The sequence below is a fragment of the Podospora pseudoanserina genome, chromosome 3 (assembly GCF_035222485.1).
Source record: "Podospora pseudoanserina strain CBS 124.78 chromosome 3, whole genome shotgun sequence".
In the NCBI taxonomy this organism is placed as follows: domain Eukaryota; kingdom Fungi; phylum Ascomycota; class Sordariomycetes; order Sordariales; family Podosporaceae; genus Podospora; species Podospora pseudoanserina.
The window spans coordinates 3,123,626-3,147,805 of NC_085922.1; the positions used below are offsets into that span (position 1 = coordinate 3,123,626).

General features: G+C 54.6%; 11 protein-coding genes across 11 annotated transcripts; 7 read left to right on the forward strand and 4 right to left on the reverse strand.

Annotated features, from left to right (window-relative positions):
- The first annotated feature begins 20 nt into the window (after positions 1 to 20).
- CUE5 (ubiquitin-binding protein cue5) lies at positions 21 to 1,811 on the forward strand. Its single transcript, XM_062946001.1, has 3 exons — positions 21 to 228; positions 367 to 1,282; positions 1,344 to 1,811. The coding sequence occupies exons 1-3, from the start codon at positions 208 to 210 to the stop codon at positions 1,745 to 1,747; spliced, it is 1,341 nt and encodes a 446-aa protein (XP_062802048.1). The 5' UTR covers positions 21 to 207; the 3' UTR covers positions 1,748 to 1,811.
- A 372-nt stretch (positions 1,812 to 2,183) lies between these two features.
- On the forward strand, positions 2,184 to 6,901 carry PHO81 (phosphate system positive regulatory protein pho81). The gene is made up of 4 exons (XM_062946002.1): positions 2,184 to 3,418; positions 3,475 to 3,645; positions 3,711 to 6,401; positions 6,459 to 6,901. Exons 1-4 carry the CDS (start codon positions 3,332 to 3,334, stop codon positions 6,681 to 6,683), a joined length of 3,174 nt encoding a protein of 1,057 aa, XP_062802049.1. The 5' UTR covers positions 2,184 to 3,331; the 3' UTR covers positions 6,684 to 6,901.
- A 26-nt stretch (positions 6,902 to 6,927) lies between these two features.
- Positions 6,928 to 10,548, reverse strand: QC764_308930 (uncharacterized protein; the record flags this gene model as incomplete). Its single annotated transcript, XM_062946003.1, has 3 exons — positions 10,112 to 10,548; positions 8,134 to 10,057; positions 6,928 to 8,080 (listed from the first exon to the last, which is right to left on the reverse strand). The coding sequence occupies exons 1-3, from the start codon at positions 10,269 to 10,271 to the stop codon at positions 6,928 to 6,930; spliced, it is 3,237 nt and encodes a 1,078-aa protein (XP_062802050.1). The 5' UTR covers positions 10,272 to 10,548.
- A 313-nt stretch (positions 10,549 to 10,861) lies between these two features.
- On the forward strand, positions 10,862 to 11,641 carry SPC25 (kinetochore-associated Ndc80 complex subunit spc25; the record flags this gene model as incomplete). Its single annotated transcript, XM_062946004.1, has 1 exon — positions 10,862 to 11,641. One exon carries the CDS (start codon positions 10,862 to 10,864, stop codon positions 11,639 to 11,641), a length of 780 nt encoding a protein of 259 aa, XP_062802051.1.
- A 346-nt stretch (positions 11,642 to 11,987) lies between these two features.
- On the forward strand, positions 11,988 to 12,382 carry QC764_308945 (uncharacterized protein; the record flags this gene model as incomplete). Its single annotated transcript, XM_062946005.1, has 3 exons — positions 11,988 to 12,062; positions 12,113 to 12,194; positions 12,255 to 12,382. 3 exons carry the CDS (start codon positions 11,988 to 11,990, stop codon positions 12,380 to 12,382), a joined length of 285 nt encoding a protein of 94 aa, XP_062802052.1.
- Positions 12,383 to 12,894: 512 nt separating this feature from the next.
- QC764_308950 (uncharacterized protein) lies at positions 12,895 to 14,304 on the reverse strand. Its single transcript, XM_062946006.1, has 4 exons — positions 14,152 to 14,304; positions 14,018 to 14,055; positions 13,431 to 13,799; positions 12,895 to 13,367 (listed from the first exon to the last, which is right to left on the reverse strand). Exons 1-4 carry the CDS (start codon positions 14,188 to 14,190, stop codon positions 13,313 to 13,315), a joined length of 501 nt encoding a protein of 166 aa, XP_062802053.1. The 5' UTR covers positions 14,191 to 14,304; the 3' UTR covers positions 12,895 to 13,312.
- A 384-nt stretch (positions 14,305 to 14,688) lies between these two features.
- Positions 14,689 to 15,627, forward strand: QC764_308960 (uncharacterized protein; the record flags this gene model as incomplete). The annotated part of the gene is made up of 1 exon (XM_062946007.1): positions 14,689 to 15,627. The coding sequence occupies one exon, from the start codon at positions 14,689 to 14,691 to the stop codon at positions 15,625 to 15,627; it is 939 nt and encodes a 312-aa protein (XP_062802054.1).
- A 499-nt stretch (positions 15,628 to 16,126) lies between these two features.
- On the reverse strand, positions 16,127 to 17,404 carry COX12 (Cytochrome c oxidase subunit 6B). Its single transcript, XM_062946008.1, has 5 exons — positions 17,166 to 17,404; positions 16,739 to 17,016; positions 16,574 to 16,654; positions 16,445 to 16,508; positions 16,127 to 16,383 (listed from the first exon to the last, which is right to left on the reverse strand). Exons 1-5 carry the CDS (start codon positions 17,209 to 17,211, stop codon positions 16,352 to 16,354), a joined length of 501 nt encoding a protein of 166 aa, XP_062802055.1. The 5' UTR covers positions 17,212 to 17,404; the 3' UTR covers positions 16,127 to 16,351.
- Positions 16,876 to 18,256, forward strand: QC764_308980 (uncharacterized protein; the record flags this gene model as incomplete). The annotated part of the gene is made up of 5 exons (XM_062946009.1): positions 16,876 to 17,337; positions 17,618 to 17,832; positions 17,902 to 17,917; positions 18,001 to 18,063; positions 18,123 to 18,256. The coding sequence occupies exons 2-5, from the start codon at positions 17,770 to 17,772 to the stop codon at positions 18,254 to 18,256; spliced, it is 276 nt and encodes a 91-aa protein (XP_062802056.1). The 5' UTR covers positions 16,876 to 17,337; positions 17,618 to 17,769.
- A 28-nt stretch (positions 18,257 to 18,284) lies between these two features.
- Positions 18,285 to 19,455, reverse strand: QC764_308990 (uncharacterized protein). The gene is made up of 2 exons (XM_062946010.1): positions 18,821 to 19,455; positions 18,285 to 18,756 (listed from the first exon to the last, which is right to left on the reverse strand). The coding sequence occupies exons 1-2, from the start codon at positions 19,208 to 19,210 to the stop codon at positions 18,628 to 18,630; spliced, it is 519 nt and encodes a 172-aa protein (XP_062802057.1). The 5' UTR covers positions 19,211 to 19,455; the 3' UTR covers positions 18,285 to 18,627.
- A 615-nt stretch (positions 19,456 to 20,070) lies between these two features.
- On the forward strand, positions 20,071 to 23,992 carry SEC31 (protein transport protein S31; the record flags this gene model as incomplete). Its single annotated transcript, XM_062946011.1, has 3 exons — positions 20,071 to 20,276; positions 20,351 to 23,888; positions 23,948 to 23,992. The coding sequence occupies 3 exons, from the start codon at positions 20,071 to 20,073 to the stop codon at positions 23,990 to 23,992; spliced, it is 3,789 nt and encodes a 1,262-aa protein (XP_062802058.1).
- Between the last annotated feature and the right edge of the window lie 188 nt (positions 23,993 to 24,180).

A 24,180-nucleotide genomic window follows, 5' to 3' on the forward strand; every position in this document is an offset into this window, starting at 1 on the left:
GCATGAGGGGCTACGTAATCTCGCTGGCCACCCCCCCCAAGAGCTCACATGCGACAGCATTCCAAGGGGTCAACTCCCCTGATTCTGGCAATTACAAGAAATTTGGCAGAAATAACTTCCTTGTTCCTCGTCAAGTCTCAGCAAGAACCGAAGTTTTGAAGGACGCTTCTCATCTTGAGATACACCCATTCGCTCACAACCGGAACCATGTCTGCTCCAACCGACGCTGTAAGTGATACGCCGCATTCTCCCAGGGACGGGAGCTTAAAAACGTCCATATCCATGAAACACTTACCCCGGGTGGCTTCATGCCTCCTTCTTTTCTCGTCTCTCCAAAAGCTTCTTCTAACTATCTACCCGTTCAAGAACAAGGTCCCGCCACAACCGGAATCGCCCACCACCGCAAGACCACTCGAGATGGACGACGACGATATTCAAGAGGCCGGCATCATCAACAACGACGACAACACCACCACCACCACCAGAAATGTCACCACCACTTCAGCCTCAGCAGCCTCCCCCGTCGGCGAGGTCCCTCCCCCGCAGCCACCCCGGCCCGCCGTGAACGAGACGCAGCAGAACCAGCAGATGCTCAAGGAGGCCTTCCCCACCATCGACATGGCCGTCATCAAGGCGGTCCTGACAGCCAGCCGAGGGCAGATCGAGCCGGCGTTCAATGCACTCCTCGAAATGACGGACCCTGACGCCGTTGCCCAGAACGAGCAACCCCCTCCCCAGCCCCCGAGGCCCGTCGCTGCCGCTCACGGACCTACCACCACGGCCCAGGAACAGCTCGAGGCAGATGAGAGATATGCCCGGCAGCTGGCGGAGCACTTTGAGAATGTCGGTGCCTACGAGGCCAGGACGGCGAACAGAGGGGGTGAGAGAGGTGGCAACCCCGGTCGGGGCGGGGGTCCGGTGCCCCGCGGAAGGCAGCAGACTGGTCTGCGCCCAAGCCAGGATGAGCGGGAGCATAGTTTTCTTGATGACGATCTTCCCGTCATCAAGGAGCAGTTGAAGAAGGGGTTTTTGGAGACGCAGACCAAGGTCAACACGTGGTTTACGGACTTCAAGAAGAAGATTGATGAGCATTTTGATGAGCAGGAGGAGGAGCGCCGGCGGGCGGAGGGGAGCGCCGGCAGCAGCAGCAATCCGCTTGCCGGGGGGAGGCCCACTAGGGATCAGAACCAGACGCGGAGGAGTGCAGATTATGATCGGTATGATGCTGATCCAGAGCTGTTGAGTGATGATTTTGCGGGGATGAAGTTTCACAGCGATGGCAGTAAGTTTATTCTACGGGATTAATCGTGGTCTTGCAATGAGGACACTGACGCATGCTACAGCCCCTGTTCAGAACCAGAGACAGTTTGGCAGCAACGCCAATGTGTTCAGACCACCCCCGCCTTCCAAGTCGCCCCGGTCTCATGAGGGCAGGAAAGTGGCATTTAGTGACAAGGTGGAGGACATTGACGCTTACAATGCCTCCCCCAAGGTGAAGGCCCAGGATGCGGCGGCGGCACCGGGTGGGAGCAAGCCGAGCAAGTGGCAGCCTCTCTCTGCTGTTGAGCCTAACCCGATTGTGGACAATGACCCCTTTAGTCTAGGGGATAGCGAAGACGAGAGGGAGGTCAAGGACAAGAAGGAGATTAAGCTGGAGGATAGTGAAAGGCTGAGACAGGCGACGGCTGATGCCATGGCTGACAGTCTGGTGGATGATAAGACCAAGGCTGGGAGCGGGAGCAAATAGGTGTACGGAGTAGGGATGATTAGGTAGTTTGGAGTTGGGAAGTTGGGAAGTTTAATTTTCATGTCATTCTAAGTCTTGGCTACAACAGCTCATCGTGTCAACATTGTTCTCTGTACTGAATGTACGGTATGGTAATTCAATACCTGCCAAAATGCTTCAACAAGCATTGCCCCTCGTTTTGACATGCCCCTCGTTTTGACATGCCCCTCACCTGCAGGTTTGCCCCCGCACTCGACTGGAGCTGTTTCCACGCGAGCTTTCCCTTGCCCATTTTTTGTTGCATCAGCCTTGCAACGACAAACGGATGCAAGCACATGGCGAGATGGAAGCTTCTCATTGGTTCGTGCTGGAGGTTCCTTGAACATGAAGAGTTACCTTGGAGTGGTGACCACGCACGCGAGAGGATTTTTTTTTCTTCAGAGAATCGGAGAGATCATATGACAAGAGAGGTGGAAGGCCAGTTTGGGAATGCCGTTGTTGTCTCGGACATCTCGTATCAGACGGAGCTCCAGGTTCATCTTCCGATGGCAGCTATGACAGCTCAGCTTTGCAGCTCTGTATCTTCTCTCTGAATATATGTATGTAGGTAGCTAGTTTATTTATATGGTCTTATTAGTCAAAACATGGTCATCAGGGTCCCTGACTCGTGGGAGACAGTAGGAGAGGGTTTTGTGTACCTTATGCAACTGTCTGACGACCCAAGCCAACACCAAGACATTTGCCCGGGACCCTGGGAACGGGAATGAGGGGAGAGGATAAGCCTTTGATCTGGTACTCGTTAGTAGACGATATGGAGGATTCCGCCTGTGGTTGTGGTTGTTGTTGTTGTTGTTGGACGATACCCGATCTGCCGGGGCGTGAAAGAGACGTGCTAGGCGGATATTGGCACCCCGATTCCAGGCCCCCGAAACCCCCTGTGACCGAGATCCGGCACGCCCACCCCCCCCCCTAATAACCGATTGACGGCCCGCCCGTTCTTAACTACAACTACACTTTGTCTTTCTTCCTCCCACCTCAACCTGCTGTGGTACCTAGTAACCAGCAGCCAAAACCCAAACTTGGCAAAACTTTATCTTCGTCACAGGGACCATAAACCGGGATTTTAGACTCAGCGAGACGAGACAGCAAAAAACTTTGCAGAAAAGGAAAAGAGTCTTTATATCAGACTGGTCCATCCCACCACAAATACTGGGAGCCCAGCCAGTCCGCCGCCCAACGTCTTTCTCAGCTGCTATTACTGCCTAGGTAGGTTATCAAAAACGACACCACCACTCACACCCCCGGCCCACCATCCACCCCTTGTCCACACCAACACCGGATCTTATTCCCCATATCGTTGTTTAGACGAGCAACCACTGCTCACTTTTGTTTTTTCTGAGACCACGTGCGGGTTGGGTTTTGTCTCTATAAGAAAGTTTCCCCGGAGTTTTCATTTTTTGGGGCATTGCAAAAAAGACTGAGACGGGAAGTCTGTTGGGTTGGTAGGGGTCACACATACACACACCACATTCACCACCACCGTCCACCTTGATTCTCACAAAGGGGTTTTTCAAAAGCCTCAAGTCAGAAACAACAACGAACAAGATGAAATTCGGGAAACAGATTCAAAAACGGCAGCTCGAGGTGCCCGAGTATGCCGCCAGTTTTACGAATTACAAGGCACTCAAGAAGGTATTCCTCACTCGGTCTTACTGTTGAGATTTGGACATGACTGATGTGAGTTATAGCTCATCAAAAAACTCTCGGCAACACCAGTCCTCCAGTCTCAGAATGGTGCCACCGGTGTTCAGGCAACCGGCTTTTGTGCTGCCACACCGGGCCGCATCAGCGGCGGGCTGGAGCACCTCGACTCGCAAGCCGCCCTCCAAGCCAACAAGGCCACATTCTTTTTTCAACTGGTAAAGCTCACCACTCTTTTCCCTGCATATTGCCCCCGCCCCCCAGAAGCTGAGTCCGAGTCTAGGAAAGAGAACTAGAAAAAGTCAACGCCTTCTACCTCCAAAAAGAAGCCGAGCTCAAGATCCGGCTCAAGACGCTCCTCGACAAGAAAAAGGTTCTCCAGTCCCGCCATCAGCAGGGCGGGGGGAACAACCTGTCCCGGCGCTCGGCAAAGTTCACCACCCTGCAGGAAGGTTTTCAACAATTCGCAAACGACCTCAACAAGCTCCAGCAGTTTGTCGAGATCAACGGGACTGCCTTTTCCAAGATTCTGAAGAAGTGGGACAAGACGAGCAAGTCCAAGACCAAGGAGCTGTATCTGAGCCGGGCGGTGGAGGTGCAGCCTTTTTTCAACGCGACGGTGATCAGTGAGCTGAGTGATCAGGCCACGACGAGCCTGCAGGAGCTGGGGGCGTGGGCGGATGGGGAGAATTTGAGCTTTCAGGAGACGGGGACGACCGCAGGGCATATTGTCAGTAGTCAGCATCTGCTTGGGACGGACGAGGGGGATGCGGACACGCTGCTGCTTGATACGGTGCTGAGTGGGAATTTGGAGGGGTTGAGGGATTTGCTCGGGCGGATGAGGGCTGCTGGTGGGGACGAGAGACAGCAGCAGCAGCAGAACATGGTCATGATGGAGCGGGTGACTAGGACTTTTCTCGCGAGCATCAATGAGGGTCCGTTGGAGGCGCTGCATGTGCTGTTGGAGACAGGGTTGGTGGATATTCAGAGCGAGGATGATATCAACGAGAGGAATTGTCTGCATCAGGCGGCGATATATGGGAACGGGTTTGTGCTGGAGTATGGGCTTGCTAAGGGGGTGGCGGTGGACCGGACGGATGTTTATGGGCGGGTGCCGTTGCATTATGCGAGCATTCATGGGAGGCTGGATATGCTGGACAAGTTGCTCACGGGGGCGCCAGAGACGATCAACTTGATTGATCATGACAACTATACGCCGCTGATTCACGCGATCGTGCATGGGCATCTGGAGTGTGTGGGGAGGCTGTTGGAGAGGGAGGCGAGGTTGGATCCGGTGTCGGACACGGATCATGTGCCGTTGAATCTGGCTTGTGAGCATGGGTCGTTGGCTGTTGCCGAGCTGTTGCTGAAGCACGGGGCGAGGATATTGGCTGATGCCGAGGGGCTTTACCCTCAGCATTTGGTGGCTAGGTCGGGCCAGACGCCCGAGTTGTTGCTGCTGCTCCAGAACTACGGGGCGGACTTGGACCAGATTGACAAGCTGTATGGCTGGACACCGTTGGTACACGCGGCGAGCGAAGGGAACGTTCCTTGTCTTCAGGCCCTGCTGAATGTGGGCGCCGACCCAAACATTCTGGACGAAAAGGACCTTCCGGCAATGTACTATGCAGCCTGGGAGGGTCATCTGGAGTGCATAAAGCTCCTCACGCCGCTCAGCAAAGACAAGACGTCCAGCCCACTGGCACGGCAAGTAGCGGCCCCCTTGGGCCCCATGGCCAGCAGCAGCGCCCCCATCCCCATGTCTCTCGACGTGGACGCCATCCCGGTCCTCGAGCTCCCACCGCCAATCATCCCACTACGCCGCTACGGCCACAACTTCCTCGACAACAAAACCGTCGTCCAAATCAACTTTGACGGCGACCAGCCCCTCGTCTTCTTCCACGACAGCAAATACCCCGCCGCCCGCCTCACCATCTCCTCCAAGGTTTCGGATGTCATCCCCAAGAACATCATGCTCCCCTTCCAAGAAGACACCCGGCTCGTCTCTTTTCAGATTGACAACCTCGACTCTTTCACCCTAGACTTTGACGTCTTCCCGGCCTACGGCGCAAAGGTCATCGCCAAAACCGTCGCCCTCCCCAACACATTCCGCGCCTTGCTAAACTCCAACTCGGGCAGCTGCTGCCTCCCTCTCTTCGACCCCCGCCTCCGCGCGATCGGGCAAATCAGCTTCCACGCCCAGGTCATCAAGCCCTTCCAAGGAAAACCCCTCGAGATAACCGACTTTGAGACCTACTGGAAGGCAACCTCCCAATTCGACACCCCCTCCATGCCCGCCACCACCCCGGCCATGCCCAACACCACCTTTGTCACCGGGTCCTCTCTAACCGGCGACTTTGTCCGGATTTATGTCCAGCACACCTCAGATGGCATCCCGGTCCTCTGGCCCCAATGGACGGTCCCTTGCACTGCGGGGATCGACATCCCCGTGTCGAGGTTAACACTCTCCCAGTTCAGGACTGTAACCGGCCCTTCTCTTGCCGCCGCACTACCAGACGACATCCCTACTGTCCACAAAATCCTCGCCTCGGCAGGGGGAACAACACTTCACGAGGCGTTGTCTCTCTTGCCGAAAGGAATGCACGTCAACATCCAGGTTTTATACCCCACACCAGCTGAGCGGGAGAGGATGCTCCCCCTCACCGGCGCCGGCCACGGCCTCAGTGCTGATCTGAACGCTTTTGTTGATGCGATCTTGACAGTAGTGTTTGACCACGCACGCGCGCAGAGGAGTGGCCCGGGGAGGGGGGGGAGGAGCGTGGTGTTTAGCAGTTACAATGCTAGCGTTTGCACGGCGCTGAACTGGAAGCAGCCGAACTTTCCGGTGTTTTTGTGTAACGATTTGGGGAAGGGGGGGGATGGGGAGGAGGGACAGGGGGTTAGTGTCAAGGATGCGGTGAGGACGGCGCAGAGTAACAACTTGATGGGGTTGGTCTGTTGTGAGAGGTTGCTGGTATGTATCCCCCGCCCCAAGATGATGATGATAAAAGATGTTGACGGTTGGTGATAGGACATGGTGCCTGCGCTCGTGGATGCGATTAAAAGTCATGGGCTGGCGTTGGTGGTGGATAAATCTGCTGCTGCTGCTGCGAGTGATAGCACCACCCCCCCTACAGCAACGGGAGGGGATATCTTTGGTGTTGTTGCCGATCCGTTTCCGAGGTTGCCAAAGGGGGTGGATGGGGTGTTGAAACGGGATGGGATCTTAAAGTTTTGTGAGTCGATTGATGTTTGATTTTGAGGTCGTCGTTTTCACATTCTCGTTGGTAACGAATGTTCTTTTGGAGGTATTATTATGCAAGATGTAGAAGGGCTATATTTTCCATTGTAGATATAACTTGCGGTTGTAATTACATCCTACTCAAACTTCTTGGATCGAATCTGGGCTTCACTTTTGACGCCACTCGGCTGTTCAGCTCGCGGCAAATCAATTACTTTGCAATATTCACAAAATCACACACCCGTGTAATTCAGCCACCCTACCTAAACCCACTCAACCGACCCTCACTCTTCCTCTTCTTCTTCTTAAACGGGCTCAAACTCTCTCTCACCCTCCCCGCCGCTCCCGCACCAAAACTCTGCCGTCCCCCAAACAACCCCGGCAAAACCTGACTCCTCGTCGGCGGTACCTGCTGCCGACTAGGCGTCTGGCTACTCCCCCCACTCACCCCCACCCCCTGCTGGCTTGAACTCTCCCTCCCACCACCACCACCACCCATCCTGTACTCCCTCCTCAGCGGACTCGTCGGTCTCACCACCCCCTTCCTCGTCGGGCTCCTCAAAAACGCCGCCGGCGACCCCGGCACAACAACCCCCTGACTAAACACCAGCTGACTGCTAGGTTGAATACCCGGCAGCAACTGCTGACTAGCCGATTCCTCCAAAACGGAAGACTCCTCCCCGAAATATCTCTGCGATAACCTCTCCACCCGTTGCCGTCTGGCCATCATCTTCTTCAAGCGTTTATCCTTTCTCTTTTCGGCTTCTATATCTTCCTTATCCTTCCCAAGGTGCCAGCTTATGTTGTCCGGGTCGCCGCCCACTTCCCAGGGGGAGATGTCAACCGACAATTCGCCCTTGCGGCTGGACGAGGTGGGGATGAAGCCGTATTTCCTCAGGCGGAGCGCGACGACGTCTTCTTGTGGCTGTTCATCTTCGGGGTCGGCTGATTGGGAGGGTAGGCGGGATGGTTTGGATGGGCTGGAGGGGGTGGGGGGGAAGGAGGGGGAGGGGAGGGTTGGTTGGGAGGAGGAGTAGAATGAGAAGGATTGGGATTGGGATTGGGATTGGCTGTCGTTGGGGGTTATTAGTGTGCTGCCCCAAGACGGAGGGACGGCCGAAACGAAAATGTTTGAAAGGAACATCTCGGCGGCCATCTTTTGCAGGATGTGGGTCCAGCGGTTCTTGACTGTTGCCGGCGCTCGTTTGCGAGGCTTGGGGAACAGCTCGCCCAAGTTCTGGGCCATGTCGTCCGGGTTGAAGCCGGGGATCGGACGGCTTGCTTCGGGAGGATAGAGCCATTCTTCCTCTTCCTGATCGTCTTGCAGTTCTGGTTGTATGTCTGCCCATGTGCGGGCAAGAGTGATGAGTCCATCGTCTGATTGCTGATGGCTGGGCTTTGCCAACTCAAGACTGGAAACAGTTAGCAGGTGGACATGGTCATATGCAACCAGAAAAGAACCTACACGCTGTGTCTAGGCATATAACCATCCTCCTTCTCCTTCTCCACAGCCTCTCGAAGGAACCTGAGATCCTGACCAGTAGCCGGCTCAATCTTCTCAAGATGAAGCGTCCGGTTCCGCCATTCACTAGGATCCATACCCAAACGCAGCCCAACAAGGCTGCAATCGTTGAGCTTCAGCCTTTTGGGTTTCTCATCCCCCGAGTCTGGCTCTTCAATCTTGCGTTTGCCAAGGACAGTGAGCTCATCAAACCCATCTGGAACAACAAGCCTCTTGTGCAGATGTTCCAGTAGCTCCTTCTCGGCATCTCTGCTCTTACCACCCCTGTCCAAAATCTCTGGGGCAGGTATCTCGGCGCTTTCATCATCCGACCACACACAAAGCGCGCTGCTAACCTCCATGTCTTGACTGAGAGTCAAAAACTGAAAGAACCTCATGGACGCATCCCTCAGCCGTTTGCCAGAAGGCGTGATAGTATCCCTCTTCCCCAGCTTGCGTTTGACAGGAAGCATGCCAAGGCCAACGAAATTCGAACGGCTCTTCAACGAGACGACCTCACGGTGGTACCCAGTCGCCGTGCCCGATTCCGGCAGGAGAAACCAGAAAATGTTCATCTCCGTGTCCTGCGCGGACCAAACACAAACGAAACAGGCCGAAATATCATTGACAAACGCCCCAGCCGAGACTTCGATCCGTAGAGTCGGGTCACTGCTGTCTTTTTGGTGCGGACATATCGCGAGAAAGTCGGATTTGACTGTGCCATCAGCCCCCTTCTTGGCCGCAATCCACAGTAGACTCTTGTTCGTCAAGACAAAGAACTGTCCAGGGTCCAGTCGAGCGGGAGCAACTTCCATGACGCGCTGATGATCGATTCCAAACGATGGAAGAGCCACAGGATGTGAATTCTGCGACTCGATGTCAAACAAATGCAGAGCCTGGTCGGTGTTCAAAAGGAGAAAGGGTCGCCTTGGGTGCTTAAGCTCCTCGGAGCTCGACTCATCGGTCTCGACCTCCAAGTAGACAACCCTGTGCGGCTTGTCCAAGCTTGTCGACGAGCTCGGCAATTTAGGTATGGAGCCTGCCAGCATGTTGCCGCATATCGTCAGAACAGGCGTCAAACTTTTCGGTCGATTATCCCGGCGCCCCGTGATGTCCCATATGCTCCAGTAGCCGCACTGGTCGATAATAACAAGCTGGGGTATGTTTCGATCTGGCCCACGGATGAAGCACACATCTGTCTGTGGGCTGCCACCAGTTTGGCTTAATGGTATCGTCGCCAGGGGATTGATAAATATCTGAGAGGTAGGGCTCGATGTTGTCGCCAGGCCAGGGGTAGGCATGGGCAAGTCCCGGACTTCTGGCTCACATATCGTGGTCGAGCTTTCTTTCTGAACCAAAAGCCAGCGAATCATGTCGACGCTTTTCCCCTGCTTGTTCTTGCTGCCGCTTGCATTGATAGCAAACTTGACCAAAGAAATCGGCGTCGCATCCTGACACCACTCTCCCTCGAATCTGGCATCTGGTGCCTTGGTACGCGCCGTCACATCAGCCTCCTCCCAAACCCACTCTTCTCGAGCGAGGCTGATCAAACGAAGCACATTTCCAGAGACTCCAGACGACACAGCCATGACCGAAATCGCTGCGTCGCCATTGCGTCCGGTCCTCACATCTGCGATTTCACCAACGGAAAAGAGAGAGGTTGTCGACACAGGTGAAGCTTCGGTGCTGTCTTTGGCGCTGGCGATCTCCTCCATAAATAGACCTTCGAGCGCATCCTCGGTGATGGAAGCCTCGGGAAGAAATTCCGTCAGCCAGTTCCCTTGCGCCCTGGCGATTCTCCACGGGCCCCCCAAGTTGGACTGAGGAGCAGCAACTTTACTCGGAGGACACCACTGGCTGAAGGGCGTCACTTGCTGAAACTTGGGAGCTGCATTCGTTAGTCAAAGCCGCAAAATTTTCTCGGGGGCCTGCCAAAACTCACCCTCATCCTCGACGCGATTCTTGCGCAGTTCACCAAAAGCACCATCCCGCTGAGCGGGCGTATAACTCAACCGTCCAACCACACCATCAGTATGGTGTCTTCGATTCGCATTCACCCTCGACTTCCCAGCCGAGTGGCCAGTCCCGCGCTTTTCATCCATTTGGGTCTCTCGTGTCTGGAATGGCAGAGTTTGCGAGTCTCAATATCATTCTCTTGTTTTTCTGTCAACGACAAAATCCAGAATGAAAGTACTTTCGAGATTCCAAAAAGAAAAGAGGTCGCGAGCTTTTGTTCAAAGACTCGTCCAAAGACGATGCAAAACAGCCAAACAAGCCAACGAGAGTCTGGGTTGGGAAAGAACGGGCTGAAGGGAAAATCAAAACATCACATTAGTGAGAGTGAAAGTCGATGTCGAAGGCAACTTTCATACAATTCTTGCTTTCAAAGGAAGAACCCCAGAACCCAGAAATAAGTATTAAGTTTTTAGCGGGGCAAAGTCACCCACGCAGCCACTCACGGCTACGGGCCCGAGGGACATGTGGGGCAGTCTTGGCGTACATACAAAACCCGGGCTGCTGGGAGACCAACCCCAGAACGGAAAGTCGATAAACAAATCGCCTGTCGCAAACCTGCCCGCCTTCTTCAACACCCACCATTCGCATCACAACTCCAACTCCTCGCGCAACACCTGCCATCACCACGTTCCACACACCCCATAACAACCATCGCAAACACCACCAACAATCCAAAATGTCCTCCTTCGACCCCTCCCTCTCAACCACAACCCGCCCCTCTCCCCTCCCACCCCCCTCCACCACAACAAACCTAGCCGACTCCCTCCCCCAAATCAACTTCGACTTCGACTCCCTCCGCGACCGCATGTCAAAATTCACCCTCAAATTCGACTCCTTCATCGAGTCCGGCCGGAAACGCGTCCTCTCGGAACGCAATCAATTCCGTCTCAACGTCGCAGAGCTCCAAGAAGACCATCGAATGAAAAAAAAAGACATTGAAATCCTCCAACTGAAAACCTCCTCCTACCAGCAAACCATCGCGAAGGAAGCCGCCGAGACGAGAGAGATGCAGCAGGCTATTGCGTCGCTTACCGCGCAGAGGGACAGGCAGCTCGCGCAGCGGGATAGCTTAAGGCAGCAGATTGAGGCTGCGCAGAGGGAGATTGAGGAGAGGCTTCAAAAACAGAGGGAGCATCAGAAGAAGTTGGAGGCGCAGGCGAGGTATAACGTCCCGGAATTGGATTTTTGGGTTACAAATCTGTGTCTGAGGATTGAGGGGGCGGGGAAGGAGGACAGGCTCAAGTTTGTGTATACTCATGTGGATGAGAAGGATTGGGAGAGGGAGGCTTGGTTCGAGCTGGCGATGGGGGGGAGGGAGTATGATGTGAAGCATTGCCGGCCGAAGCTGGAGAAGGACAAGGTGGAGCGGGTGTTGGATAGGGTGAATGAGACGAGGGAGTTGGTTGGGCTGTTGAAGGGGATGAGGGAGTTGTTTGTGGAGGCTATGAAGTCTTGATTTTTGGGTCGTGTCAAAAAATGTTATGATAATCATGATGGATGGATGTGTTGGGTAATGAATTGGGCAAGGTGGGTAGGGTTGGACTTTTTCTGCGTCAAGATACCAATTGTTTTGTTTTACTGTCTGGAGGACGAAAATATTGAATCAATACTCCATATTTGCCTCTGCATTTTCATCATAAATCTTATGCATCTTACAAGCGTTGAAAGCCGTCGCGTGAAAACTCAACCCCACCAATTAACCCCATCCCACCTCCAACCCTCACCCCTACAACGCGTCACAACTCCTCCCCATCACACTCAACCCTCATCCCTACCAAACAACCCAAACAACCACCCAGAAAATGGCAGACCGAACAGAAAAGCAAGCCGCCGCCCAACAAGCGGTCGACATTCTCCACGAGATATCCACTCTTTTGGTAAGTTTATTTTTCTTCCCCCGAGTTTTGTTTTAACTAAAACCTCCCAGAACTGCCACCTCGACCGCCGAACCCTCTCCATATGCATCTCCATGATCGAAAACGGGGTCAACCCCGAGGCGCTGGCTGCAAGTCTTTTCACCTCTTACCCCTCCAAACTCACATACACGAATACTGATAAACCAAAAACAGGAGGTAGTCAAGGAACTCAGAACAGAAGGCCAAAACGTGCGATTAGAGGCTGCTGCTCCTGCTGGGGCGAGCCGGAGGAGATGACCGAGCTTCCTGAGGGAGGGCTGTGTGTCGAGATATCAAAATAATGATAAAAGATTGTCTCCCCGCGAACATTGCCTTTTCCATCAAAAACAGGGACGCAAATTTATGAGCGAGCGTTGGCTCATGTCTGGTGTGTTCATCCCAACTTATTTGTATGTTATATGGACTGTCATTGAACCTCGAACGCTCCATCCAGCTATAGCCAATATCAAATGCGTGAAACTGTTGCAATCCAGAATCAAGAGCGATTCACTTTTCCACGAGTTTTCAGTTTCCGAGGGCATATCTTCAGAGAGCATCACAAGATACATCGCGTTCAGGATTCCGTTCGATTCCTCGTTCCACACGTGCTTGGGCGTGTTGATGGCCATATCGATGTTTCCGAATCGAGATCCCAGCCAGAGGCGATGTGTGATACCCATGGTCTTGTTGGGTTGCTGTGGCGTTCTGATATGAAGCGCTGCAGTGCAGTCTGACAACTGACTCTAATCAAACCTGCCAGTTCTCAGACTGCACAGAAAAACCACACACTCGGAGCACTTGAACACATGAGATAATTGGACTGGACGCTCGTATTCACATTCCCTCAACGACGTGACAGGGCGGCTGACGACTGTTGACCGTTCGTTGCCCGAGATAAACCATCAAAAACTCCTTTTTAGTTTCACATAATTGTCCCATAGAACCCCATCGGAACCGGTCATTAAGTTCAGCAACCCAGTGAGAGGACTCAAAAATCGTGATATTGACCGCAGATGATGACCCCGAATGCAGAAGTTTTCCCGAATGATTCTCTAACCACGAACTCCCCCAACGCACATTCCACTCACAATCCCGGTTAGTGAGTGGGTGCAGAGCGCATCGCTGGTCGACCGACCCTTGGCAATCTTTTCGGCCTAGAGTACATGTCGTGCCATGCCGTTATGCCGCCGCTGGCAACCCAAGAGATAGAGAGATGATCTGGCTTTTCGCATTTACGAGGGAGGGGCATCACCACGGCCGCCACGGCCACGACCGAATCCACCACGGCTGTGAATATTGTCAGCACAAGAGCCCTTCTTCCTGTACATCCCTCACAGAGTCCAAACTTACAACTGAGGAGCGAAGTCGCTGGGGGCACCGCCCTCCTTGCCCTCACCGGCCTCACGGCGTCTGTAGCCACCCTCACGGTCGCCACGGTCGCCACGGCCGCGGCCACCGAATCTGCCCTCACGGCGGCCCTCATCGCCGAGCATGCCGCGGGGGGGAGCGTGAGACCGCTGCTGCTTGATGTGGGTGGCAGGGACAATCTCAGCGGGGAGGTGAAGCCACTCGCGGAGGTAGTCGAGACCCTCGGGGGTGAGGGTGTAGTAGTAGTATTGCCACGAGAACTGGGTCTTGACGTAGCCGCGGGAGGTCAAAGACTGGCAAGCCTTGATGACATAGAGGTTGCGGATGCCGGTCTCGTGGGTGGACTCGTAGCTGCACAATTCAACCGTTAGCATCCGCACTTGTCCATCAATCCGTTGTTGCAGTCGGAAAAGGTCGTGTTGGTGTTTGAGGGCTCGGTGCTGGGTGAATTTAAGGAAGTCGAGTGTAGTCGTCGGTTCAAGAAGATTTTGGGAACTCGGCCCTCGCTCGTGATACGTAGAACTCGAAATTGAAGAGAATGGCCTGAGAGAAATCGGGGGTGAACGTACTCCTTGGCAGCGACCATGACGCCCTCACGGAAGAGGTACTACAACCGTTTGTTAGCTAACAGATTCATCAGGGCCCCTCGAAACCTCCGCTGTCCTCTCTCCAACGACGAAGACATCAAAAAAAAAGGCCTTACCTCATGGATCGCCTTGCGATCGGCCTTGGGAATAAGCATCTTGACGAAGGGGCCGGTATCGACACAATGGGGTCTCTTGGTCTGGCGGAAGTGTCGTCGTTGGGGAGTCGAGCTGCCAAAATTCGAGGTCTCAGCGATTTGTGGGCTGCAGCGCCGAAATTCCAAGACGGTAGTAGGGCTCGGGATTAGCGGGGCTGCACAGCCACAGCTATAAAATCTTGGCGCGACCGATAACTTGCCTCTGTGGCTGGTGGACCCACCTTTCTCCAAGGTTCCTAGGGTCACCAGCCATCGCTATCACCTGCCGCCATCAAGGTTGCGACGACAAAGTCTACAAAGACTGTAGCTTACTTTTCGCCTACACATTCACTCTACGCGCGACTCCCAACTACCACGGCAGCGACCGGATCCCTACATCTCTGACCTCAAGCCGGCGCATATCTCAAAACCTATTCGATCTACAGCGCAACGCCACTCCTATCAACCATCACCAATCGCCGCATCAACACCCAGTCGCAAACCCAACACCACCTCAAAATGGCCTCCCCCCTCAAAGATCAACATCCTCATTACCTCCTTCACAGGCTCCTCCCTCCCCCCAACCCTCTCCCTCGCCCTCCCCCCTCAACCCCCATCTCAACCCTCATCACCACCCTCGACTCCCGCCTCCCCTCGTCCTCCTCCCTCCTCTGCACCCGCCAACTCCTCCTAACAACCCTCTCCTCCACCTACCCCCCCCTCCTCCCCCTCCCCATCTCTTCCTTACTCTCCTCACAAAAAGATGACTTCCTCACCCTCCGCCTCTCAGCCCCCCTCTGCGGCGGCAAAGGCGGCTTCGGCTCCCAACTCCGCGCAGCAGGAGGCCGCATGTCCAAGCGCAAAAAAACCCAAGAAGACAACGGCTCCTCCCGCAACCTCGACGGCCGAAGGCTACGGACCGTCACCGAGGCGAAAGCACTCGCCGAGTACCTCGCTATCAAACCTGAGATGGACAAGAAAGAAAGGGAGGCGCGCAAGAAGAGGTGGGAGCAGATTGTGGAGATGACGGAGAGGAAGCAAGAGGAGATCAAATATGGGAGTAAAAAGGTTGGGTTGGATGGGAAGTGGGTCGAGGAGAAGGAGGTGGGGGAGGAGAGGATGAGGGAGGCGGTTGCGGAGGCGATGAGGAGGGGGTTGATGGTTGATAATCTTTTGGGGACGTCGGTGGGGAGTAGTGGTTCTGGCTCAGGTTCGGGAGAGGAGGAGGAGGAGGATAGGGAGATGGGGGATGGTAGTGAGGGGAGTGAGGAGCACAGTCAAGGGTCGAAAGAGACGACGCCACCTTCGGAGGTTGAGCCTGAGGCTGACACGGCAAAGGTGGAGGGTAAAGGGAAGGGGAAGGAAAAGGAGGTGGTGAAGCCGGTGGAGAAACCTCAGGCGAGGACCTTTTTCGGCTTTGATGAGGATGATGAGTTCATGAGCTCTGATGAGGAGTGAACATTTGAACTGAAAAGGGAACTGTGGAAATCGAGCGAGAATCTGTATCAATTTGTATTACTGGGACATCATGGTAGGAGGGCATTCAAAGCGTATTATTTTGGCAGCGGTTTGTACTTGGGTTTGGCGGAACGGGTTATAAGGTTCATAAACGGATTTGTGACACCAGGCTATCAGCACGTAATTTACACATCAATCTTTGTGCTTTCTTTGAATTTGGATGTCGAATGAGATACGAACTGGAAACGAATATCTTCTTGCGGGGTGCGGTCTTGGGAGCGAGATCCAGTGGCGGTTGACGAAGCCCGTCATAGATTCATGCAAGGAGGTTCTGATACCAGCCAGCCAGTACATAGCTGAAAAGCACCATATTACCTTACCCATGTTCCCAAGGCGGCAATGCGGTGCGCTGTAGGAACTGCCTTTCGATGTGATATTGTACAAGCACATCTACAGTCACATACCAGACGACCAGGAGCCGAAAAGGGGGCGAACCAAAACCCACGTCTTTCTCAAAATTCTATATGCCTGACCCTCACACACACAACTCCCCTGAGTTTACTACCAATGATGGCATTTTTCTCTAGTGTCACAAAAGGTAATTTTGTTTGGGGGGGCCGCCGTCGCCGTTCTCCATTAGCTCCTAGCTTCCTTTCTCTCCATTTCTCTGCCGCAATGCTGGGCAGTAGTGTTTAATTCAACTTTCCCATTTCGAAAAGCACGCTTACTCGAGCTTGACGGGGAAGTTGCCAGCCTCTGTTGGGTATGTCAGTCATCTTTTCAAGCCAGAGAGGTGGAAATGAAACAGGAAGCTTACCTCTCTGGGCGTCCCACCGTTCATACCAACCGCTAGGGCACAGAGACCGGTAGGCGAGCCAGAACTGCGCATGCGGGTTAGTTATCAGCTGATAGGTTGATAGGGGGTAATATATAGGGGGCTACGGACCTGGCGGCAGGGAGCGAAATCCTCACCCTTGGCGAGGATGCACTTGTGGTAGTCGACGTAGTTCTGCCAGCAGTGCTTGGTCTGGTTGGTGTTGGGGAAACGGGCGTCGACACCTATAGAAGAAATCCATCATGTCAGAGGTTCTGTTTCGCGGCTCAAAATGACAATAATTCCTTCTGCTTCATTTTCTGGCGTGACGTCGGCTTCCACGTGGAATTGTGGCGATCCCCCTTCTCCAGCATCTGAGTTGTTGAAAGCGTCGGTGTCGGCGGCCGGTCCATTTGTCGTCGTTCCGTCATAACCATTCGTCATCGTCATCGGCCCAGCTCCCCAAAGCTCAATCATCCCCATTTCAACCCAGCTCTCAATTCCATTTCCCTCGGCAACCAATTCGACACTCTCGGGCTTCAATCGGGGCAGAAAAAGAGATTTATGCATACCAGCTGTCGCAGATGTTAGCAAAGTGTCGTTGTTGTCCCAAAATCAGACCATGTTGTTTTTTTTCTCCCCCCATCCTCCTCCTCTTTTACCGCGGGAATTTACAGCTTTGCGGGCACTTCGGTAGCACATGGGAGGAACTGAACAAACGTACCGGTGACGAACTTGAAGGGCTTGGTAACGCGCTCCTCGTCAGACATTTTGGCGGTTTATTGATTTGTGGTTGTGGTTGAGGGGAGAACAACGACCGGGGGGGGCGTGGGAGTTTTGGTGAGAGGGGTTTGGAAAGTACGCTGTTCGATAATGGTTCGGAGAGATGATGAGAGGTAGGTATGGATAGGAGCTCTCGGGTTGGCTGGCTTGTGCTCTTGGCTGGAGCTTTTTCGGTTCGGCTGTCCGCTGCTGCCACCGAGAGCTCTCTGATGCTTGGGCTTGTGTTCATGCAGTGCCAGTGCCAGTGCACGCACACTGATGACGGAAAGTGGGTCACTTTGACGGAGCTTCGCAGCGGTGATTGGAGGAATGGCTGCCTGAGGCACATGTTTTTCTTGGTGCAGGCAGAGAGTATGGAGTACAGTGTGGGCTGATATCGCTGACGGTGACTGGCTCTTGGCGGAATCAAACCCGCTTAGCTAGGTAAACCTTCCAACTTGCCGAAGCTCCCCCCCCCCAGAGAATACCCGAAGAACTCCAAAAGACGTCGTCGACAGCCACACAGTCTACCCTCTCGAGGAACATCCCCACTCAGTCATTTCAAAATGTTTGCTACGCGCTCTCTGCGGATGTTCCGGGCCACCCCCCGCATGATGCGGCCCATTCCCGTGAGTGCAACGACGAGAACAGTTTTGTGTTTTTTGATTGCGTCAGAGCTAACTGTTTGGTGTTTACAGAAGGAGGAGCAGTCTGGTATGTGAAGGCAACGGGAAGAGCACGATATCTGGGCTAGGATGACTCGACGACGCTGACACGAATTGAACCGATCTATGTAGCCCACACTGTCTCCCAGCGCCTCAGACGCCTTAAGAACATCCCCGCCGAGTTGATTCCCCTTGGTGAGCAGCCCACGATGTCTACCTTTGGTTATCCGGAACAAATACTCATACGACTACAGGTGTCGTCGTCGGCTTCGCCGTCTGCGCGGCTTGCTACTCCATCACCCGTCACTTGGTCGTTGACAAGACCATCCGTCTCAAGAGACAAAATCGCGCTGCCGACAGCCACGCCGCTGCCGGTGAGCACCACTAAGCTTAGACAAACAACATTGGAGGTCAGAGCAGGAGGGCTCGTCTTTTCATTTTTAGACTTGGGAGGCGGCGGGGCGCCCTTTGTATATGATGGACAGGCTGGGTCGGTTTGGAGGGTGAAATCGACGTCTGATTCAAACGGGTAGCAATCCCCCTTTCTCTCAATGCGTGAAACAACAAAAGAACAACATGGCATTGTTCTCTTCTTTTTTCCCTTGAACTAACAAAAGGCCACCTTCTCCTAAACGCCGTAGCTATGCACACACTTTTTTCCCCCTTTTGGGGCTGCAATATCAACATTGTTCCTCGATACCGTTGGTGATGTCATGGTGTAACCCCCTCGTGATCGTCAGTATCACTCAAACCATTTCTTCATTCTGGCTTGGGACCAGCAACATCCAGTCCCTCCAGTCCTTGCATTGGATCGTCTGCTCTGTTCTGAGCCTGCTCAGAGGCGAGCCTGTCCTCCTCACTGACGGCATTCTCGGCCAACCATCCCTCCTATTTGTCATATAATTAGCACATATTTTCTCCTCGAACATCACGAGATGGGGTCAAAACTCACCTGCTCCCAAACAGCAGTCTTACTCCCCAGCCCACCCGTCTGCGCGCTCTTTGGGATCTTGGCTGCGGAAACCTTGATAGTTCTCCCAAAGATCTCGGCTTGGTCCATGTTGTCGATTGCCTCCTTTGCGTCGGCCTCATCCTCGAATTCAACGTAGGCAAAACCACGGTGAGTTGACTGCTGTTGTTGCTGTTGTTGGGGGCCGTTGCCGAGGAAGTCATTATTGTGGGACTTGTCAGCACCGTTGGGTCCGCGGCCGTCGTTTTTGGGGAGGGAGATGTCTGCTATTTCACCAAAGGGGAGGAAAGCTTCGGAGATGGTTTGCAGGGTTGCTTGGGGAGGGAGGTTGCCGACGTAGATGGTCGCTTTCCAGCGGGTTGCGTCCGACATTTTCGGGGTGTGGGAAGGGTATGTGTAAGTGGTAGTGAGCTTGACGGAGAGCAAGAGCTGTAAGGAGTGATGGTTTGGTGGTTGAGTCTTGGATTTTGGAGGAGGTGTGTATTGAGATATGTAATTCGGCAGGCGGGATCAATGTCGACTTGATTGCCAGATATTCCACCGGATGAATACTCGAGGGCTTTGATGTGGTGGTGAGTTGAGATGTTGGGTTGATTGATAGAGAGGCTGAAATCACGTGGAGTGAAGATTGCCTGGATGCAAGCTGTAGTGATGCCCCGCCAGAGCTTGGGGTTGCTTGTTCAGGGACCCCAAGCTCCCGTCATGGTTGGAGGCGGATGTTTGACTGGACGAGGTGTTTTGAATTTATTTTGATGTGATGATCTACTCAAACAATATCCTCTCGAGCTTTAGATTTCGTCCCTCTTTTGGCAACTTAGCTACGAGAATATGGAATCTTTGTGCCCCTGATGTACATGTGTAAGAATGAAACAAGGGTTAGGGTAACCCCACCTTGTTGGAAGGGACAGCTGCCAAAAACTGGGGGCGGCATCACCCCCTGTGGGCGCCATACCTCGCAATGTTAGTTGGCGCCCTGGCTGCAATCTGGCAACTCGCCCAGCCAACATTCCCACCCTGAACCTCCCAAACCACCACCTCACTCTCGTCCGCCCTCACGGCCTGACAGCTCTCTGGAGAAGAGCTCCCGGTGTTTTCTATAAGCGTCTCAAGCCAATTGCCACTTTCCCGTTTTTGTTCTAATTCCATAACGATAATCACCGAGAAACCCCTCTACCGCCGTGGTCCCTACGGAGTAACACGCCGTCTACCGATTCCACCACCCACTGACCGTCATGGTCCGCCTGAGAGAGATCCCGCGGACCGGGGCCTTTGCCTGGTCGCCCGGTTCTGACGCCCTCGTCGTTACCGGCACCCGCTCCGGCGCAGTCGACGCCGACTTCTCCGACGAGACCAAGCTCGAGCTGTGGGACCTCAACCTCGATTCCCAAGAACAGGGGCTCGAGCTCCAGCCGATAGCTACCATCAGTACAGAGTCCAGGTATACACTAGATCTAGATAGCCGCACCACCATAGATCTACCTGACCAGACAAACTGACGGGATGGCATCATAGATTCTACGATATAGCATGGGGTGCCCCAAGTGACGAGCACCCATTGGGTGTTGTTGCCGGCGCAATGGAGGATGGATCCCTGCAGCTGTGGGATGCCCAGAAGCTCAAGGACAGCGAAGATGCCCTGATTTCACGCACGACAAAGCACACCGGCCCTGTCAAGTCACTCCAGTTCAACCCCCTGAGACCACACGTTCTCGCCACAGCTGGCTCAAAGGGCGAGCTCTTCATCTGGGACGTTAACGACACCTCGACCGCTTTCCGTCTTGGCACCGCCGCCGCCCAGGATATCGAGTGCGTGGCATGGAACAGGAAGGTTTCCAACATTTTGGCGGCCGGAAGTGCCGGGGGATTTGTCTCAGTCTGGGATCTCAAGACAAAGAAGCTGTCCTTGACCTTGACACCCAGAGACCGCAAGCCCGTCAGTGCGATCGCTTGGGACCCGAACAACTCGACGAGCCTCCTTACCGCGACGTCCGATGACACTAGCCCAGTTATTTCTCTCTGGAATCTGAGAAACTCGCAGGTTCCCGAGAAGACCCTTCAAGGCCACGATCAGGGCATTCTGTCTCTGTCTTGGTGCCAACAGGATCCAGGCCTGTTGATTTCTTGCGGCAAGGACAACCGATCACTCGTGTGGAACCCGCAGACCGGAGAGCGGTATGGCGAGTTCCCCGAGGCCACCAACTGGGCTTTCTCGACACGTTTCAACCCAGTCAACCCCAACTTGTCCGCCATTGCGTCTTTTGATGGCAAGATTACCATCCACACTCTGCAAAACACCAACCCTTCTACGGCGCCAGTGCCTCAAAACAGCTTGGACGATGATGACTTCTTCTCCAAGGCCCCGACCCAGCTTCAGACCACCTCGTTCTCTCTCCCTAGGGCTCCCAACTGGTTTGAGCGCCCTGTCAGCGTATCCTTTGGCTACGGTGGTAAGCTTGTCATTCTCCGCAAGAACGATACACCCGCTGGTCAGCCCAGGTCTTCCAAGATCCAGATTGTTGGGTTCTCTGTAGACTCAGACATTGGATCTGCCACCGAGAAGTTTGAGGAGGCCTTTAAGAGTGGCGATCTCGCTGGCATCTGTGAGTCGCAGATTGAGTCTGCCAAGACGGAGGAGGAGAAGGCCGAATGGCAGGTGTTGAAGACCTTGAGCGCCTCAGATGGCCGTACCAAGATTGTAGAGTATCTTGGTTACTCCAAGGAAGAAGAGGAGGAGTCCAACGGGGCTGAAGAATCCGAGACTGCCGAGACCACCGAGGCCAAGGAGGAAACAGAAGAGACCGGCCTGGCTCCTCCCCAAGCCAATGGCGACGGCAAGAGGAAGCACAAGCGTGTGACGAGCATGTGGGGTGATGTAGATGATGGCGAGGACTTCTTATCCGATTTGCCTGCCACCAAGGGCGCCAGAACCGACAACCCGTTCCACCTCCTGAGCGAGGGCAACACCCACCTTGAGGACAAGATTACCAAGGCCATTATCCTGGGCAAGTTCGAAAAGGCCGTCAACATCTGCTTGAAGGAGAACAGGATCGCCGATGCCTTCATTCTTGCTAACTGTGGTGGAAAGGATCTCGTCGACAAGGTCCAAACCGCTTACCTCGCGCAGAAGAAGGGTGCCCCCAGCTATCTCCGCGTGATCAACTCGATCATTGGAAAGAACCTTTGGGATGTCGTCTACAATGCCGACCTCGCCAACTGGAAGGAGACTATGGTTACTCTCTGCACCTTTGCTGATCCCTCCGAATTCCCTGATCTCTGCGAAGCACTTGGAGATCGCATCTACGAGTCCGGGTCGCGAAACGATGCTTCTTTCTGCTACCTTGTCGGCTCCAAGTTGGAGAAGGTGGTGGACATCTGGATCGCTCAGCTCAAGGAGGCCGAGGAGGCTGGACTGAAGGAGTCCACTAATGATTCAACTTTCTCGGTCCACGCCAGATCGCTGCAGCAGTTTATCGAGAAGGTTACCGTGTTCCGTGCGGTGACCAAGTTCACCGATGAGGAGAAGAACCTCACCGGCGGCTGGAAGCTCGAGGCTCTGTACAACAAGTATACAGAGTATGCTGATATTGCCGCTGCCCATGGCCAGCTGGCGATCGCTCAAAAGTACCTCGACCTCCTCCCCAACGAGTTCCCTGCTGCCGAGGTTGCGAGAAACCGTGTCAAGCTTGCCACTCAGAAGGCTGCTCCCCAGCCTGCTGCCGCTGCTACTCGGGCTCCTGCCTCTCGCGCGGCTTCTCGCGCCCCTGCGCCTCTGGGTTATCAACAGGCCGCCCCTGTTGCCCCTGTTGCCGCCACACCCGCCAATCCATATGCTCCTCCTGTTCAGGCTCAGCAGCGCGCTCCCGTTCAGAACCCATATGGGCCTACGACTACATCTCAGTACGCCCCTCCAGGTGCCTCCCCATACGCTCCTCAAGGTCAGGGATACGCGCCTTCTCCTCCTGTAGGCGGTGGGTATGCACCTCCCGTTCAGTCTTTCACCTCGGCTGGCCCCCCACCTAGAAGTACCGGGCCCCCGCCCCAGATCAAGAAGGACGTTGGTGCTTGGAATGATCTCCCAGAGTCTATGGCGGCGAAGAAGCCTCCTCCTCGGAGGTCTACCCCAAATGTCGCCCCGATCACCTCGCCCTATGGTGGCCCCGCGGGTTTGACCAGCCCTCCTCCAGTTGGCCCCTATCAGCGAGGAGCACCAACACCACCACCTCCTCCTCCCAAGGGCCCTGCACCCCCTCGCAACACGGCTTCTCCTTTGACTGGGCCCCCGCAGGTTGGCCAACAGCTGCCGTATAGACCCGGGTCGGCCTCTTCCCATGTTTCCACCAACCCGTACGCGCCTCCACAACCCCAGGTGGCACCTCCGCTGCCATCACCCATGGCTGTTCCCCGGACAGCATCGCCATACAACCCACCTCCCGCTGGTGCCCCTGCCCCGAGCAGATACGCCCCGGCACCAGCGCCGCAAAACTATAGCCAGCCCCCAACGTCCACCCCACTTGCTCCTCCCCCGTCCAACCCGTACGCCCCTGCGCCCGTTGCGCACCAGTCGGCACCACCCGTCGGCCAGTACGCACCTCCTCCTCCCCAGGGCGGCCGGCCACCAGTGGGGCCTCCACCCAGCGCCGGTCCTCCCCGTGCTCCCGTAGGACCCCCACCAGCTGGCGGACCGCCCCGTGCTTCTCCTGCCCCGGCTGCGGCTGCCCCTCCACCGCCAGCGGCGGCCAAGCCCAGACATCCCGCCGGTGACCGGTCTCACATCCCTCCCAGTGCTCAGCAGCTGGTGGAAATCTTTAGCCAGGACATGCAGAGAGTAGCAGCCAAGGCTCCCGCTTCGTTCGCGCCACAGGTCAAGGACACGCAGAAGCGTCTGGGTCTTCTCTTTGACCATCTCAACAATGAGGAGCTCGTCCAGCCAGACACGATTGCGCAGCTGGCTCAGTTGGCGGATGCTCTTGCCAGCAAGAACTACGACGTCGCGAGCAAGATCCAGGTGGACATTCAAAGGGAGAAGACTGAGCAGTGCGGACAGTGGATGGTAAGTTGTTCTTTTGATTGATGGTGACTATAAAGTTGATTGCTAACTGAGTGTTGCAGGTTGGTGTGAAGCGGTTGATCAGCATGAGCAAGGCGACTCCTTGAGCGGTTGATGGTTGGTAATTTTGCAGGAATCGAAAAGCAGGAGCGGGTGGTTTTGTGCTTGGTAGTGTTGGTAGTAGTACAATATAGCTTGTTGTTATGTGTTGGAGTGAATTTCATCTTTTTATCTTAGGACTTTATGAATGCATCACAGTCTTCAAGTTTTGAGCGGTTGTCTGGCAGCTGTTTTC

What these genes read in the sequence shown, in the direction of transcription:
- QC764_308990 (XM_062946010.1), bottom strand. Translation starts at nt 19,210, where the DNA reads ATGTCGGACGCAACCCGCTGGAAAGCGACCATCTACGTCGGCAACCTC. An exon ending in AGACTGCTGTTTGGGAGCAG is followed by an intron (nt 18,757 to 18,820) that starts GTGAGTTTTGAC and finishes TATGACAAATAG; the next exon opens with GAGGGATGGTTGGCCGAGAA.
- CUE5 (XM_062946001.1), top strand. Translation starts at nt 208, where the DNA reads ATGTCTGCTCCAACCGACGCT. An exon ending in TGTCTGCTCCAACCGACGCT is followed by an intron (nt 229 to 366) that starts GTAAGTGATACG and finishes TACCCGTTCAAG; the next exon opens with AACAAGGTCCCGCCACAACC. An exon ending in GAAGTTTCACAGCGATGGCA is followed by an intron (nt 1,283 to 1,343) that starts GTAAGTTTATTC and finishes CGCATGCTACAG; the next exon opens with CCCCTGTTCAGAACCAGAGA.
- PHO81 (XM_062946002.1), top strand. Translation starts at nt 3,332, where the DNA reads ATGAAATTCGGGAAACAGATTCAAAAACGGCAGCTCGAGGTGCCCGAG. An exon ending in CCACATTCTTTTTTCAACTG is followed by an intron (nt 3,646 to 3,710) that starts GTAAAGCTCACC and finishes GTCCGAGTCTAG; the next exon opens with GAAAGAGAACTAGAAAAAGT. An exon ending in TCTGTTGTGAGAGGTTGCTG is followed by an intron (nt 6,402 to 6,458) that starts GTATGTATCCCC and finishes GGTTGGTGATAG; the next exon opens with GACATGGTGCCTGCGCTCGT.
- COX12 (XM_062946008.1), bottom strand. Translation starts at nt 17,211, where the DNA reads ATGTCTGACGAGGAGCGCGTTACCAAGCCCTTCAAGTTCGTCACCG. An exon ending in ATGAAGCAGAAGGAATTATT is followed by an intron (nt 16,655 to 16,738) that starts GTCATTTTGAGC and finishes AACACCAACCAG; the next exon opens with ACCAAGCACTGCTGGCAGAA. An exon ending in ATTTCGCTCCCTGCCGCCAG is followed by an intron (nt 16,509 to 16,573) that starts GTCCGTAGCCCC and finishes CCGCATGCGCAG; the next exon opens with TTCTGGCTCGCCTACCGGTC.
- QC764_308950 (XM_062946006.1), bottom strand. Translation starts at nt 14,190, where the DNA reads ATGCTTATTCCCAAGGCCGATCGCAAGGCGATCCATGAG. An exon ending in GTCATGGTCGCTGCCAAGGA is followed by an intron (nt 13,800 to 14,017) that starts GTACGTTCACCC and finishes TGAATTGTGCAG; the next exon opens with CTACGAGTCCACCCACGAGA. An exon ending in AGCGACTTCGCTCCTCAGTT is followed by an intron (nt 13,368 to 13,430) that starts GTAAGTTTGGAC and finishes CAATATTCACAG; the next exon opens with CCGTGGTGGATTCGGTCGTG.